General features: G+C 42.9%; 1 protein-coding gene across 1 annotated transcript in view; it reads left to right on the top strand.

Annotated features, from left to right (window-relative positions):
* grm6a (glutamate receptor, metabotropic 6a) overlaps positions 1 to 13,586 on the top strand; it is a gene marked incomplete at both ends in the record, with an annotated part of 47,186 nt that overhangs the window by 18,471 nt on the left and 15,129 nt on the right. Inside the window, 4 exons of the mRNA XM_080534354.1 lie at positions 1,559 to 1,775; positions 2,636 to 2,768; positions 7,331 to 7,485; positions 13,362 to 13,502. Of these exons, the coding sequence (XP_080390480.1) occupies positions 1,559 to 1,775; positions 2,636 to 2,768; positions 7,331 to 7,485; positions 13,362 to 13,502 (646 nt within the window). The remainder of the gene's footprint in view (positions 1 to 1,558; positions 1,776 to 2,635; positions 2,769 to 7,330; positions 7,486 to 13,361; positions 13,503 to 13,586) is intronic.

Below are 13,586 nucleotides of genomic sequence, written 5' to 3'. Positions count from 1 at the left end.
GTCCAATTATTGACTGATCTCTTATTATATCCTGTAGTGATGCAAGCCTGTACTCTTTTTTACTTTACTTGATACTTTACTTGACGATGTAGCATTTTGGGAATTGCTTTGAACCAAATCATACTAGACATGTACTGTATGTCTGGCAGCTTGTTGTTTGTTTGTTAGTTTGTTTGTCTTGTGTATAAAACTGAAAATCAAAATCACAAAAAAAGAGCTGAAATGCAAAAATGTCATCAACAAATGATTCAATAAGTTGAATTGAGTCCATCTTAATGCAAGAACAATAAGAACAATAGTTAATGTAATTTTGGAATGAATAATGTTGTTTTTCTAGAGTTTCTGATTTGCATAGGAATCAATTACCGGTACACACTGTGTAGTGATGCTGTCCCTTTAACTTGATGCTGTGACTGTAAGTGGAGGAGGTGTAGAGATGTACGTATGTTTTTACTCTTTTAACTGTGCTGGAATTTTGGATGTGTGCCGCTGTCTGTCGTGTGTGTTCTTTGTTTTTAACATATAACCTGATTTCTTTTCAGCCCCTCCCCCCCACGCCCCAAGAGGCTTTTGTCTTTTGCCAGGCTGCCAATGTAAATAAAAATGAGTTCTTATTGGCCCTGCCTGGTTAAATAAAGGGTAGATTAAAGTAAAGTAGATTAGGATGTCACTACCAGCTCAGCAAATTTAATAATTTTCTCTTGATCTTGACAAACACCTCAGTCCCTGCCAGTGACAAACATACCCATAACTTGATGCAGCTACCACTATTTTTCACACATCAGATGGTGCAGAAACTGAATTGCATGTGCTAGATTTGCACTAAACTGAATGCTTTGTAGTAAAACCAAATAAACAGCCACTTTCTTTGCTGTACCACTTGAATTCATTGTTGCAAACACAATTATGGATATGAGATAGATTTTTCTTCCATTCCAACGGATTCTTTTTGGCCACTTGGTTATAGACCAATTTTGTAGAGTGACTGAGGCCTCTCCCCAGGCCTCAGGGTTGCATTCATGAGCAGTTTAGCACCCTATAAAAACAAAGATACTTACAAAATTACATGAACTATTATCCTTGCATTAAAATGGACTCAATTCAACTTAGTGAGTGATTTGTTGATGATATTTGTGCATTTTAGCTCATTTTAAGAGTGTTATTGCAAAGGGTCTGAATACGTATGTACATGTGGTCTGTATTTAAATGTACTGAAAAAAAAAGTGGTTTCGATTTGTCATTCTGAGCTATTGTGTCTGGATTGATGGCAAATAAATTTAATTTAATTCATTTTAAATTGAGACTATAACACAACACAATGTGGAAAAAGTTAAGGGGTCCCAATACTTTCCGAATGCACTGTATATCTGGGCTTACAATACAAGTCTTATCACATTTCCAAATCATATCTGCCACAACTTCCTGTTGACTTCCTTTTCTGTTTCCCTCTAGATCCCCCGAGCAACAACAACCTCTACAGTGTCTTCTCTCCTCCTTCTGTAACCCATCCATCTCTTCTTTCTTCTCTCTCTCTCTCTCTCTCTCTCTGTAACTGTAGATCCCTCAGATCAGCTATGCCTCCACGGCCCCAGAGCTGAGTGACAACAACCGGTATGACTTCTTCTCTCGCGTGGTGCCCCCGGACTCCTACCAAGCCCAGGCCATGGTGGACATCGTCAAGGCCATGGGCTGGAACTACGTCTCCACGCTGGCCTCAGAGGGGAACTATGGAGAGAGTGGAGTTGATGCCTTCGTCCAGACCTCTCGGGAGGCAGGTACAGTCAAACAACCAACACTCTCTTCTCCTACCGGTAGTGTGATGTCACATGTGACACGGTCTGGCGAAAGGGGTAACAAGTCGGCAGCCGATTTAATGTTAGATTTTCTATTTAGAAAAATGTAAATACATTTCATCGTTGTTGAAAATCAATGACACACTCGCTAGTCAACTAACACAGCTTGTTTTGTAAGCCTGCTAACAATGTAAAGTAGTGTTATAGTTAACTAGGTAGCTGTTGAAAATCACAACACACACTCGCTAGGCGAGCCAAAATACTGCAATGCAATGGATTGGGTGAGCAATCCCCACTGCGTTGAAATGTATTTCCGTGTTTCAAAATAAAAGTCCCCCCCCCCAAAAAATCACCAGACCGTGTCACAAATGCATCTTCTGTAATGTTGGTTAAATGAACGTGGGAAATTAATGTGGGAAAATACTGTATGTATGCAACCGGACTGGGATTGTACCTGGGTATCCCGCTTGCCAACACACTCACTGCCTTAGCCCGTAATCCTAGGGTCAAGTCTCAAGGCAAACTGACTCGAGTGCTTCGGGACATTGTGAAAACATAACCGTTGTGAAGTCTGTCCCTTCCTCTCTCTGTGGATACCGCCATGTTGCTTTGACGACCGTGGCCGTCGTGTTTTCTTCTCATTCGTATTTTCATGTTATTTCATTCAGTATGGACGTCAATGTCTGTGTCTCTTTCATTCAGTATGGACGTCAATGTCTGTGTCTCTTTCATTCAGTATGGACGTCAATGTCTGTGTCTCTTTCATTCAGTATGGACATCAATGTCTGTGTCTCTTTCATTCAGTATGGACATCAATGTCTGTGTCTCTTTCCGTGACGCAGGTGTGTGTATCGCTCAGTCTCTGAAGATCCCGCGTGAGCCTCGGCCCGGAGAGTTCGACAAGATCATTAAAAGGCTGATGGAGACGTCCAACGCCCGCGGGGTCATCATCTTTGCCAACGAGGATGACATCAAGTAAACGCAACATATTTCTTTCCCTCTGTGTTGCGATGCTGAGTTTTGTCACTGTTTGTTATCAACTTGTGTGTTTGACAGATGGCCCTGTCCTTCTGTGTTGAGATATGGTTCTTGTAATGTTGTGACTGTTTTGTAATTTTGTACTTTTAATCACCACTGGCTAGGCTGTCATTGTGAATAAGCATCACGTAAAGGTTCAATAAAAAATGCAAAAGTGATACCACAGAGAGTAGCTATTTTAGATTAGGTAGTAGTTTGATTTCCTGCTGGGACCATCTATACTGAAATGTGTGCACTCATTGCAATGTAAGTCGCTTTGGATAAAAGCATCAGCTAAATGGCATATATTATTATTATTATTATTATTATTATTATTATTATTATTATTATTATTATTATTATTATTATAATATAGGTTATACCCTCATCCACAGTGGTGACTCACTTGTAATTAGGACAAGAGAGAGAGTCTTCAAATGAATTAAGTTCAGAAGTCTAACTGAAATGACTGAAAGTGGCATATTCCATTAAGTATGAAGGAGGAAGAGTGAAGAATAGAAGCATAAATATAACCACTAACGCCCCTGTGAGTTCAGAGACATTAGCGTATGTTTGATTTTATATGTAGAGGCAGTCCTCCCACAGCATTTCATTGCCATTTAAAGCAAATTTTCTGCATTCCTATGCAATTTCAAGACCCATGGCACTTCTAGCTCGTAATGTAGCGGACAGCGAAAAACAATGTAAAAATGGTCTATTGTAATTTCATCAGTAGTAGTTTATCAGAGATGAAAAGAGTTCTATTGACTGTATATACAACTATATTACAATAAAAGTGACACTAGATAGCACTAGAAAAGAGGTAAGTCAGATATCAAGGTATTTCATTTGAGATTTATTTGGAATTGCCTCTCTTCAATGCTCAAAATGTGAATGAGTATTAGCTTACTAAAGAATCATTTCAGTAATTTAGTTCATCGCAATTAGTTATGTTTTCAAATCCTAACTATATAAACAATGGGAAATCCTGTCCTGAGAATGGAGGGTTCTAGAAGCTCATGTACCTATGACTACGTACATTTCCCTAGAGTCTTGAGGAACATGAGGAGATAATGGCTGTCAGAACATCCTGATCCGGGCTTGGTTTGGTCCCTAGTGAGGTCCTGGAGACACAGTTAGGTAGACATAAAAATAACTGAATCTTACCTTTACCAGTATGCCAAAATCACCTCTAATCACTTATCATTTGGATTTTAAATGCAATCTATTCGATAAAACGTGTGTGTGTGTGTGTGTGTGTGTGTGTGTGTGTGTGTGTGTGTGTGTGTGTGTGGGGGGGGGTGGCACAAAAGCAATTTTATAAAAGTGAGTGGGACATGACATGAGTGGGACATGACATGAGTGGGACATGACAGGCCCACCAATGCCAAATGAAACAAATGTCCTAAGATCAAGTTACTGCAGAGCTATACTTAAGAACGCATCGATTGAGGATCTGTGTGAGAGACTGTCGTGCTTGAAATGATCACTGTAGATCTCTGTTTGATTCAAGCCCGAGTGGAAAAGTAGATGGTAGATGGTAGTACCCTCGTATGATGTAATTGACCCGTATGTCTTCTAGAAAGAAAAAGAATCAGCACCCTTTCCTCCATACACACCATACTCATATGTTGTATTTCCCCATGAAAACAAGAGTCAAATGTACCATTAAACTAGAATATGGACATTTGAAAGTTATGAAATAGATGTCAGTGGTCCATTTCTTGGCTGTGGTTTACAAGGGCACGGGTGTGTTAGTCATTGTATTAGATGACTGATGTATTTTACTGCTGCTTGTATCCCCGTTCCACATGGTTCCCACAACCATTCAAGTGTGTTGCAGACTCAAACCTCTGTAAACGTAGTGTATGACAGAATACATTTCTCTCGTTTTCAATTTGACAACCAATACGTCCTATATTGTCTTACATCTCCCTGCCATTCTCCTCTGAGTCTATCTACACTCTCCTCACGGATTCTAAATGGAACCCAACAGGGTTCTTGGTAGAAGTAAAAAAGAGTTCCCCTACAAGGATATGCCAAAGAACCTATTTTGGTTTTAGATACAGGAAGAAACCTTTTTTTCGGAGAGTGTTCACTGCAGGGATGACAGGGTTACAAACAGCACCGTATGTTGGTGTCCAACAGATTCTGCTCCATATGGCACACCGGAAACACACCCTCATGATTGACTAACAACGACAGACACACCTGTGCCTGAAAGCAACCCTCTCCCCCTGTTACTCTTATAAGGTACACACATGAACACACCAGATGGAATGAGAAGCAGTCAGGTGGCTCTACCTTATCGTGGCGTTAGAATTATAAGGTTCTATCTCCATTTTGGTCAAAATCGAGTTTTTTACATAATCTGATCAATTAGGTGTTTATTAATGCCTGTGTGGTGTTATTTTTTAAATGTTGACATTTTTGAGTTAGTAATTCATAAAATACAAAGGTTCCATCTCACAAAACATAATGGCATGTAAAAACTTTGACGCTCAATATCTCAGAACTACCCTAAACGGAGATAGAACCTTATCATTCTAAGCTCACGTTATGTAAATCGCCTGAAGATTCATTCAAAGATTAATCTTCTGTGATGAGATTAAAGCTACCCTCACTTACAGTAGGGGCACTTCGTAATCACCTCGTTACTCAAGTAACTTGATTGCAGGACAATGACAGAACCTTTGACATAACTGTTGCTGAACACTCTTTTCAGGGCTACTACACTGCACACTCTTGTAAAAAAAAAGGGTTCCAAAAAGGTTCTTCAGCTGTCCCTAACCCTTTGTAGAACCCTCATGGGTTCCATATATTGTAGAACCCTTTTGGGTTCCATTTAGAAGCTTCTGTGCAAGGATTTCTACAAGGAACCAAAAAAGGTTATTCCACAGAGACAGCCTTACCGTAGAATCCTTTACGGTTCTGAGTAGTGTAGATATCAAATGAGATAACATAACATCATCTATTATTATCAACTATTACAACAATGCTTTTGACATCCATATGCAAGCAGAGAGTGTTACCATAGAATCTGAATTAAATTAATGGTTGTCACATTTAAAATATTCTATGTACAAATGTATGTTGGTGATAAAAAGCCTATCCCTCATTGGTTTAGTCCAGACCACGGTTTTGATTGATTGATTGAATGATTGATTGATTGATAGATTTGCTGAGTTTATTTAAGGTCATGTTCTCACATGAAAATCCGAATCATGACCCGGAGCAAGTGGATGAGATTGCTGCAGATTAGATTGATTCTTGCATAAATTATTTCTCTGATTTAACCCTCACAGCCCTTTATGTAAAAGAAGTAACATACGTCATCGAAGCAATCAAAGCACGCAATCGAAGCAACAGACGTGGTAGTTGATTTGTCAGAAAATGTTAAAATTGCCCATTCGTCCCGCTCTTATCCAGATCAACATGCATGCGCTGTTGTTTTCCTATGGACAGCCTCGAGCAGCGTTCTCACCAAAAGCGAAGTGATGCATGCATGGTTTCTAACCGGGGCGAAACCACCCTTTTCAGGCTGAGCATGCGTCCAAGGCTTCACTTGGAATCAGAGTTTTGGATAAAATTCACTTTGCTCTGCGTCGTTTGGAGCTGTGAGAACGTGCATTCGAAGTCGCTCCCAGAGCAAACAACCGACGCATGCTCCGCCTGAAAAGGGTGGTTTCGCTCCGGGTTAGAAACCATGCATGCATCACTTCGCTTCGCTTAGCTTTTGGTGAGAACGCTGCTCGAGGCTGTCCATAGGAAAACAACAGCGCATGCGTGTTGATCTGGATAAGAGCGGGACGAATGGGCAATTTTCTATTTTTCTGACCAATCAACTACCACGTCTGTTGCTTCGGTTGCGTGCTTTGATTGCTTCGATGACGTATGTTACTTCGTTTACATCAAGGGCTGTGAGAACGCAAATCAGAGAAATAATTTCATTCACTTCTAATCTCATCCACTTGTTCCGGGTCATGATTCAGATTTTCTTGTGAGAACGTGAACCTAAGTCTTACTACTTTAATGTTGAGTTTAAAGGGATAGTTACCATATACAGTACCTTAAAGTGGCAATTTGGGATTTAAACAATAACAAAGTGGTCTCCCCACCACTTTCTGGGGCAACAGATGGGGGATGGAATTTGAGAAATGTAACTGTTCAATTCGTAGACAGAGCTATGGAGACAAAGACTGACCCTACATGAGATCAAAGTGATCATTTTAACCATGTTTTGAAATGTGTCTGTTCACAATGACATTGTTTACCAACAATTGAGTAAAACAAGCTTATATTGTAGGTTCGGATGGGGTGAAACTAAATTGAATTAATCTCATGTAGGCACGTCAAATATATTTTCAGGTATCAATGGCTTTATATCATTCATTTAAAAGCCCCAAAATGGATGTACGAATCCCAGATTGTTACTTTAAGCCGGTAAGGAACCATTTTACCATAAGGTGTCAAATACTGAACTATCCCTATCATTCCTTTCCATTTCCTCTCTAATCTAGACGGGTTCTAGAATCAGCCAAGAAGGCCAATCTCACAGGTCACTTCCAGTTTGTGGGTTCCGACAGCTGGGGGGCCAAGAGCTCTCCTATTCTAGACCAGGAGGACGTGGCTGAGGGGGCGGTCACCATCCTGCCCAAAAGAGCCTCCATCGATGGTACAGTATACCCAGCCCACCCAATGAACAGCAGCGTTGCAATATCCACAATAGCATACTGCTAGAGAATGCATGACCAGTAGGCTACACGGTTTCATTATAAGTGGTATGCTTACCCTAATACACACCAGCGAGCTGGGGCCTCATTTATAAAAAAAAGTACTTGAACGTCATCTTTGACTTTCACGTAAGCACATTTTTCTAAACGGACGTAAGCATTATTTATAAAACGGGCTGAGATGGTTTAAAGTTGCGTACGTGCTTCCTTCTATAAATACCAACGCAGGTAAAATGAACGCAGGTGAATGAGGCTTGTATTAACGCCCTGTGATAGCGGCTCAATTATAGCAGCTGAATTAAGACAAGTGCTATAATATAGGGTAGGCGTTCGTCTGGAAGCGGGAGAGGGCAGAGAAGGGTGGCTTCTCGGTAAGTTGCATTTGTAACGTTTGATCATGACAACTAACCAGGCACATGCTTATACTCAGTACTCAAGTTGTAAAAGAAAATCAGGGGAGGTGGTGGATTTTATCATATGAGGACAATTTTAGCATCCCCTCAGCGTCAGTGACTTCAGTGTCAGTAACTTGGTAAAAATGTCATTGCATGTGTGCGTGCCCCATCGCACCTTGAAATAGCAGTAATACCACTTTAATTGATAAAATGACATAACGTATGGAAAGAGGGGGACGAAAGAGGGGGGCGAGTGCTGCTTATACTGTAATAATATAATGGTCTTATTCTTATCAGGTGGTCTTATTCTTATATGGCTGCGAACTCCCTTTGCGAACTCCCAGACACCGGAGAAAATCCAGTATAATTTAGCGCGTGGCCGGGCAAGGTCCGTTGTGGAACGCAACGCACTAGGCATGTTGAAGGGGAGATAGACAGCTCCGGAGGGATATAAAGGAAGACTGAAATACAATCAAAAACATCAGTTCCTTTTAAATCTTGAATTAAACTCATTTTCTTGGCTGATAACAACATCGTTAATTTTATTACGAGCCACTTGCATGAATTACAGTAGGCAGTGCGGCTCACATGCCTGTAATAACTCTGCATAACCAGTAGGTAATGTGCGTACGCAAGGTCAATACTCGACGTAGAGCTACGATCGTTTCCACGGTCAAATTGACTCACGTTGAAATTGTATAAATCACTACGTTGACGTGGTTTTCTACGTACGACACGGGTAAGATCAAAATTTGATCTGAGTACTTTCTATAAATGAGGCCCCTGAACTCAGCTGAACCCAACTGAGCTGCACTAGTCTGGCCTGGTTCACATCCACCATACACTAGTCTGGCCTGGTTCACATCCACCATACACTCGTCTGGCCTGGTTCACATCCACAATACACTAGTCTGGCCTGGTTCACATCCAACATACACTAGTCTGGCCTGGTTCACATCCACCATACACTAGTCTGGCCTGGTTCACATCCACCATACACTAGTCTGGCCTGGTTCACATCCACCATACACTAGTCTGGCCTGGTTCACATCCACCATACACTAGTCTGGCCTGGTTCACATCCACCATACACTAGTCTGGCCTGGTTCACATCCACCATACACTAGTCTGGCCTGGTTCACATCCACCATACACTAGTCTGGCCTGGTTCACATCCAACATACACTCGTCTGGCCTGGTTCACATCCACAATACACTAGTCTGGCCTGGTTCACATCCAACATACACTGGTCTGGCCTGGTTCACATCCAACATACGCCGGTCTGGCCTGGTTCACATCCACTATACACTAGTCTGGCCTGGTTCACATCCACTATACACTAGTCTGGCCTGGTTCACATCCACCATACACTCGTCTGGCCTGGTTCACATCCACCATACACTAGTCTGGCCTGGTTCACATCCACTATACACTAGTCTGGCCTGGTTCACATCCACCATACACTGCAAAAAGTACATCTAAGTAATGTTTTTATTTTTTCATCTGACTGCACTAGTTTTAAGATACAGTGCGGGAAAGTATTCAGAACCCTTCATTTTTTACACATTTTGTTGGGTTATAGACTCTAAAGAGACATTTTAAATGGATTAAATTAAAATAATGTGCCATCAATACACACACAAAACCCCAGAGTGACAAGGTGAAAACAAGATTTGAGATATTTCAGTAAATTTATTCAAATTGAAACACAGAAATACCTCATGTACTTAAGTAATCAGACCCTTTGCTATGACACTCTTAAAATGAGCTAAAATGCAAAAATGTCATCAACAAATCACTCGCTAAGTTGAATTGAGTCCATTTTATTGCAAGGATAATAGTGGAATGAATATCTTTGTATTTATAGGCTCTCTGATTTGCATAGGAATCAATTACACACTGTGTAGATTAGGATATCATTACCAACTCAGCTAATTTCCAAATTTTCTCTTGATCTTGACAAACTCCCCAGTCCCTGCCAGTGACAAACATACCCATAACTTACAGCTACCACTATTCTTCACATGAGAGATGGTGCAGAAACTGCATTGCATGTGGTGGATTTGCACTAAACTAAATGCTTTGTAGAAAAACCAAATAAACACATTTCCAGCCAGTTTTTTTGCTGTATCACTTGAATTCATTGTTGCAAACACAGTTCTGGATATGAGATAGATTACTTTCCACTAAGGGATTCTTTTTGGCTACTTGGTTATAGACCATTTTGGAGACTGACTGAGATGATGTTGTCCCATCGACTGTGCTTTTCCCTCTGTACCATTCACATTTTTTTTAAGTCTCCCCAGACCTCAGGGTCGCATTCCTGAGCAGTTTTGCTCCTCTCCATTTGCTCAGTTTGTATTGACAACCTGATCCAAACAGTGTGACAGAGACCCTATAAAAACAATGGTTTTATCAAAACTATTATCCTTGCATTAAGATAGATAGACTCAATTCAACTTATGTTGTATGAATGAATGAATGAATGAATGAATGAATGAATGAATGAATGAATGGTCTTTATTGTCATTGATATAGTACAGGTACCAAACAACGACATTTGGGAGGGGGGGCTCCCCTGGTGCTAGGAAAAAAACCTAAAAAACAAGAAGGGAAAGGAGCTGGTTTACATAAATAAAGGCTATGTACACTATCCACTATACTATACTATACAAATAAAACACTGTGCTGTACTCTATGCTATGCTATACCTATTCTAACATTTCCTATTCTCTGAACCTTATGTACCCTAGGGTTGTCATATTGCACATAGTGTTATTGCACATTCATTTAAAGTGTCGCAGTTTGCAGGTTTGAAATGTACACATTTGTGTTTCAGTATTACACTTGATTTCAATCTAGTAGCTGCCATCAATTTGTCTAGATTGTCCAGGGCCTAGAACCTAGGTCTTTGCTGTGTTCAGGGCCTGAATGGCCCTGGGGTAGAAGCTGAGCTTCAGTCTGTTTGTCCTTGCGAACATGGTCCTGAACCGCCTGTTCGAGGGCAGCCGAGCAAAGTGTTCGTACCCAGGGTGGGATGGGTCTCTGGAGATCTTGGAGGCCTTCCTGAGGCAGCGTGTGTTGTACAGCTCTTCCAGAGAGGGGAGGGGGGCGCCAGTGATCTTCTGGGCCGATCTCACGACTCTCTGTAGCGCATTCCTCTCTGCGGCTGTGCAGCTGGAGAACCAGATGCAGATGCAGTAGGTGAGGATGCTCTCCACTGCGCAGCGGTAGAAGGCCACCAGCATCTTCTGTCCGATGTGGTCTTTCCTGAGGACTCTCAGGAAGAAGAGCCGCTGTTGTGCCTTCTTGATGATGGCTGCTGTGTTGTTCTTCCAGGACAGGTCATCCTGTATGTGCACCCCCAGGAATCGGAGGGTTGAGACTCTCTCCACGCTCCCTCCGTCGACGAGCAGGGGCTGGACCTCAGATTTTTTCCTCCTGAAGTCCACGATGATTTCCTGGGTCTTTGACTGGTTCAGCAGCAGGTTGTTAACCTTGCACAGCTTGCTCAGCTGCTCTACCTCATCCCTGTACGCCGCCTCGTCCCCCCCCGAGATGCAGCCCACCACGGTGGTGTCGTCTGCAAACTTTACGATGGAGTTGCTGGGGTGGACGGGGGTGAAGTCGTAGGTGTAGAGGTTGTAGAGGTTGGGGCTTAGCACGCAGCCCTGGGGGGACCCAGTGCTGAGTCTGAGGGCTGTGGAGGTGTGGGAGCCCACCCGCACCCTCTGGGGGCGGTCAGACAGGAAGTCCTTGATCCATGCACATATAGAGTGTGATAGTCCCAGGTCTAGTAGTTTGGTCACTAGCCTGTCTGGAAGGATGGTGTTGAAGGCAGAGCTGAAGTCCACAAAGAGCAGTCTCGCGTAGCTGTTTCCCCTCTCCAGGTGGGATAGAGTGGAGTGGAGAATCGTCGCGATGGCGTCCTCTGTGGACCTGTGGGCTCTGTAGGCGAACTGGTATGGATCCAGGTTGGGCGGGAGGCGTGTGACTATGTGGGCCCGGACTAGTTTCTCGAAGCACTTCATGATGATTGGTGTGAGTGCCACCGGGCGGTAGTCGTTTAGGCAGCTCACCGTGCTTTTCTTCGGGACTGGGATGATAGTTGAGGTTTTCAGGCAGGGTGGGATGGTGGCCTGGGACAGGGACTGGTTGAAGATGTTGGTGAAAACCCCGGCCAGCTGGTCGGCGCAGTCCCTCAGCACCCGTCCCAGGACGCCATCCGGCCCTGAGGCTTTCCTGGGGTCCACCGCCTTCAGCACGCGTCTCACTTCATGCTCTGTGAGGGTGAGGCTGCTGAGAGCTGGAGAGAGTGGTGTTTGTGTTGTGGTTACCTCCGTTCGCCCCTCGTCGAACCGGGCGTAGAAGGAGTTCAGCTTTTCCGCCAGCAGGGGGTCATCCTCCGCGGCTGTGAGCCTGTTGGCTCTGAAGTTTGTCATGTGCTGAACCCCCTGCCACACCCGCCTGGAGTCGTTGCTCAGGAAGCATTCCTCAATCTTCTCTCTGTGGTCTGCCTTGGCCTCCCGGATGCCGCGCTTTAGGTTAGCCCTGGTGGTGCTGTACAGCAGTGTGCCCTTCCCTGCGAAGACCTTCCCAGTCATCCATGGCTTCGTGTTGGGGTAGACCCGGACCCGTTTGTCCACGGTGGCTGAGTTGGTGCAGTTCACTATGTGGTTCAGAACCGACGACGTGAACTGTTCCAGGTCCTCATGCTCATATTCCTGCCATGAGGTGTCATTCAGGCAGATCTGCAGTGGAGCGGACCCTGCTGGCCAGGTTCTGACAGTCTTAGTGGTGATGGGAGCACTTTTCCTCATGGGAGTGTAGGCTGGGATCAGGAGGATTGACACATGGTCAGACATGCCTAGGTGAGCTAGCGATGATGTTGCTGTAGTGATTTGTTGCTGACCTTTTTGCCTTTTAGCTCATTTTAAGACTTTCATAGCAAAGGGTCTGAATACTTCTGTACATGAGGTATTTCTGTATTTCAATTTTAATAAATGTACTGAAATTGAAAAAAATGTGTTTTCACTTTGTCAATCTGGGGTATTGTGTGTGGATTTATACTTTCAGAAGGCACTGTATCTCTTACTTAATTACTTTCCTGTTCTGTTGGCAAATCATTGAGCTTATTTTAAGTAATATTTCCCATTGCTTTTTTTTCTTGTTTTTGAGAGCTGACTTTTTGCAGTGTAGATGCTGAAACAGTGCTAAAAAGGGACAACGTGAAAGGAAGATACCTGCCAGCACAGTATGCTTTGACCCAAACCCTGTAGTGTTTAAAGCCCCCTAGTGTGGTTATTGGATCACAAATCATATCTCATTTCATGGTGTTTTTATTGTTTTCATTTAAGTTGGGCAATGTTGCTATTTCAAGTAAATAATCCCTGCATGGCTGTTGTGTGTCCCTGTGGCTCAGGGTTCGACCAGTACTTTACCACCAGGTCTTTAGAAAACAACCGCAGGAACATCTGGTTTGCTGAATTCTGGGAAGACGATTTCCGATGCAAACTGACTCGGCCAGGCATCAAAATAGACAGTGAAAAGAAGAAATGTACAGGTATGAAGAACATTGCATTGAATATTATTTTATATGAATATCACTATGTTTTCTTTTGATACAGACACTGACCAGAGGCAGTAA

Source organism: Nansenia antarctica, assembly GCF_963989245.1.
Source record: "Nansenia antarctica genome assembly, chromosome: 6".
In the NCBI taxonomy this organism is placed as follows: domain Eukaryota; kingdom Metazoa; phylum Chordata; class Actinopteri; order Argentiniformes; family Microstomatidae; genus Nansenia; species Nansenia antarctica.
The sequence above is the reverse complement of the archived record's forward strand: the minus strand, read 5'-3'. Positions and strand labels throughout refer to the sequence as shown.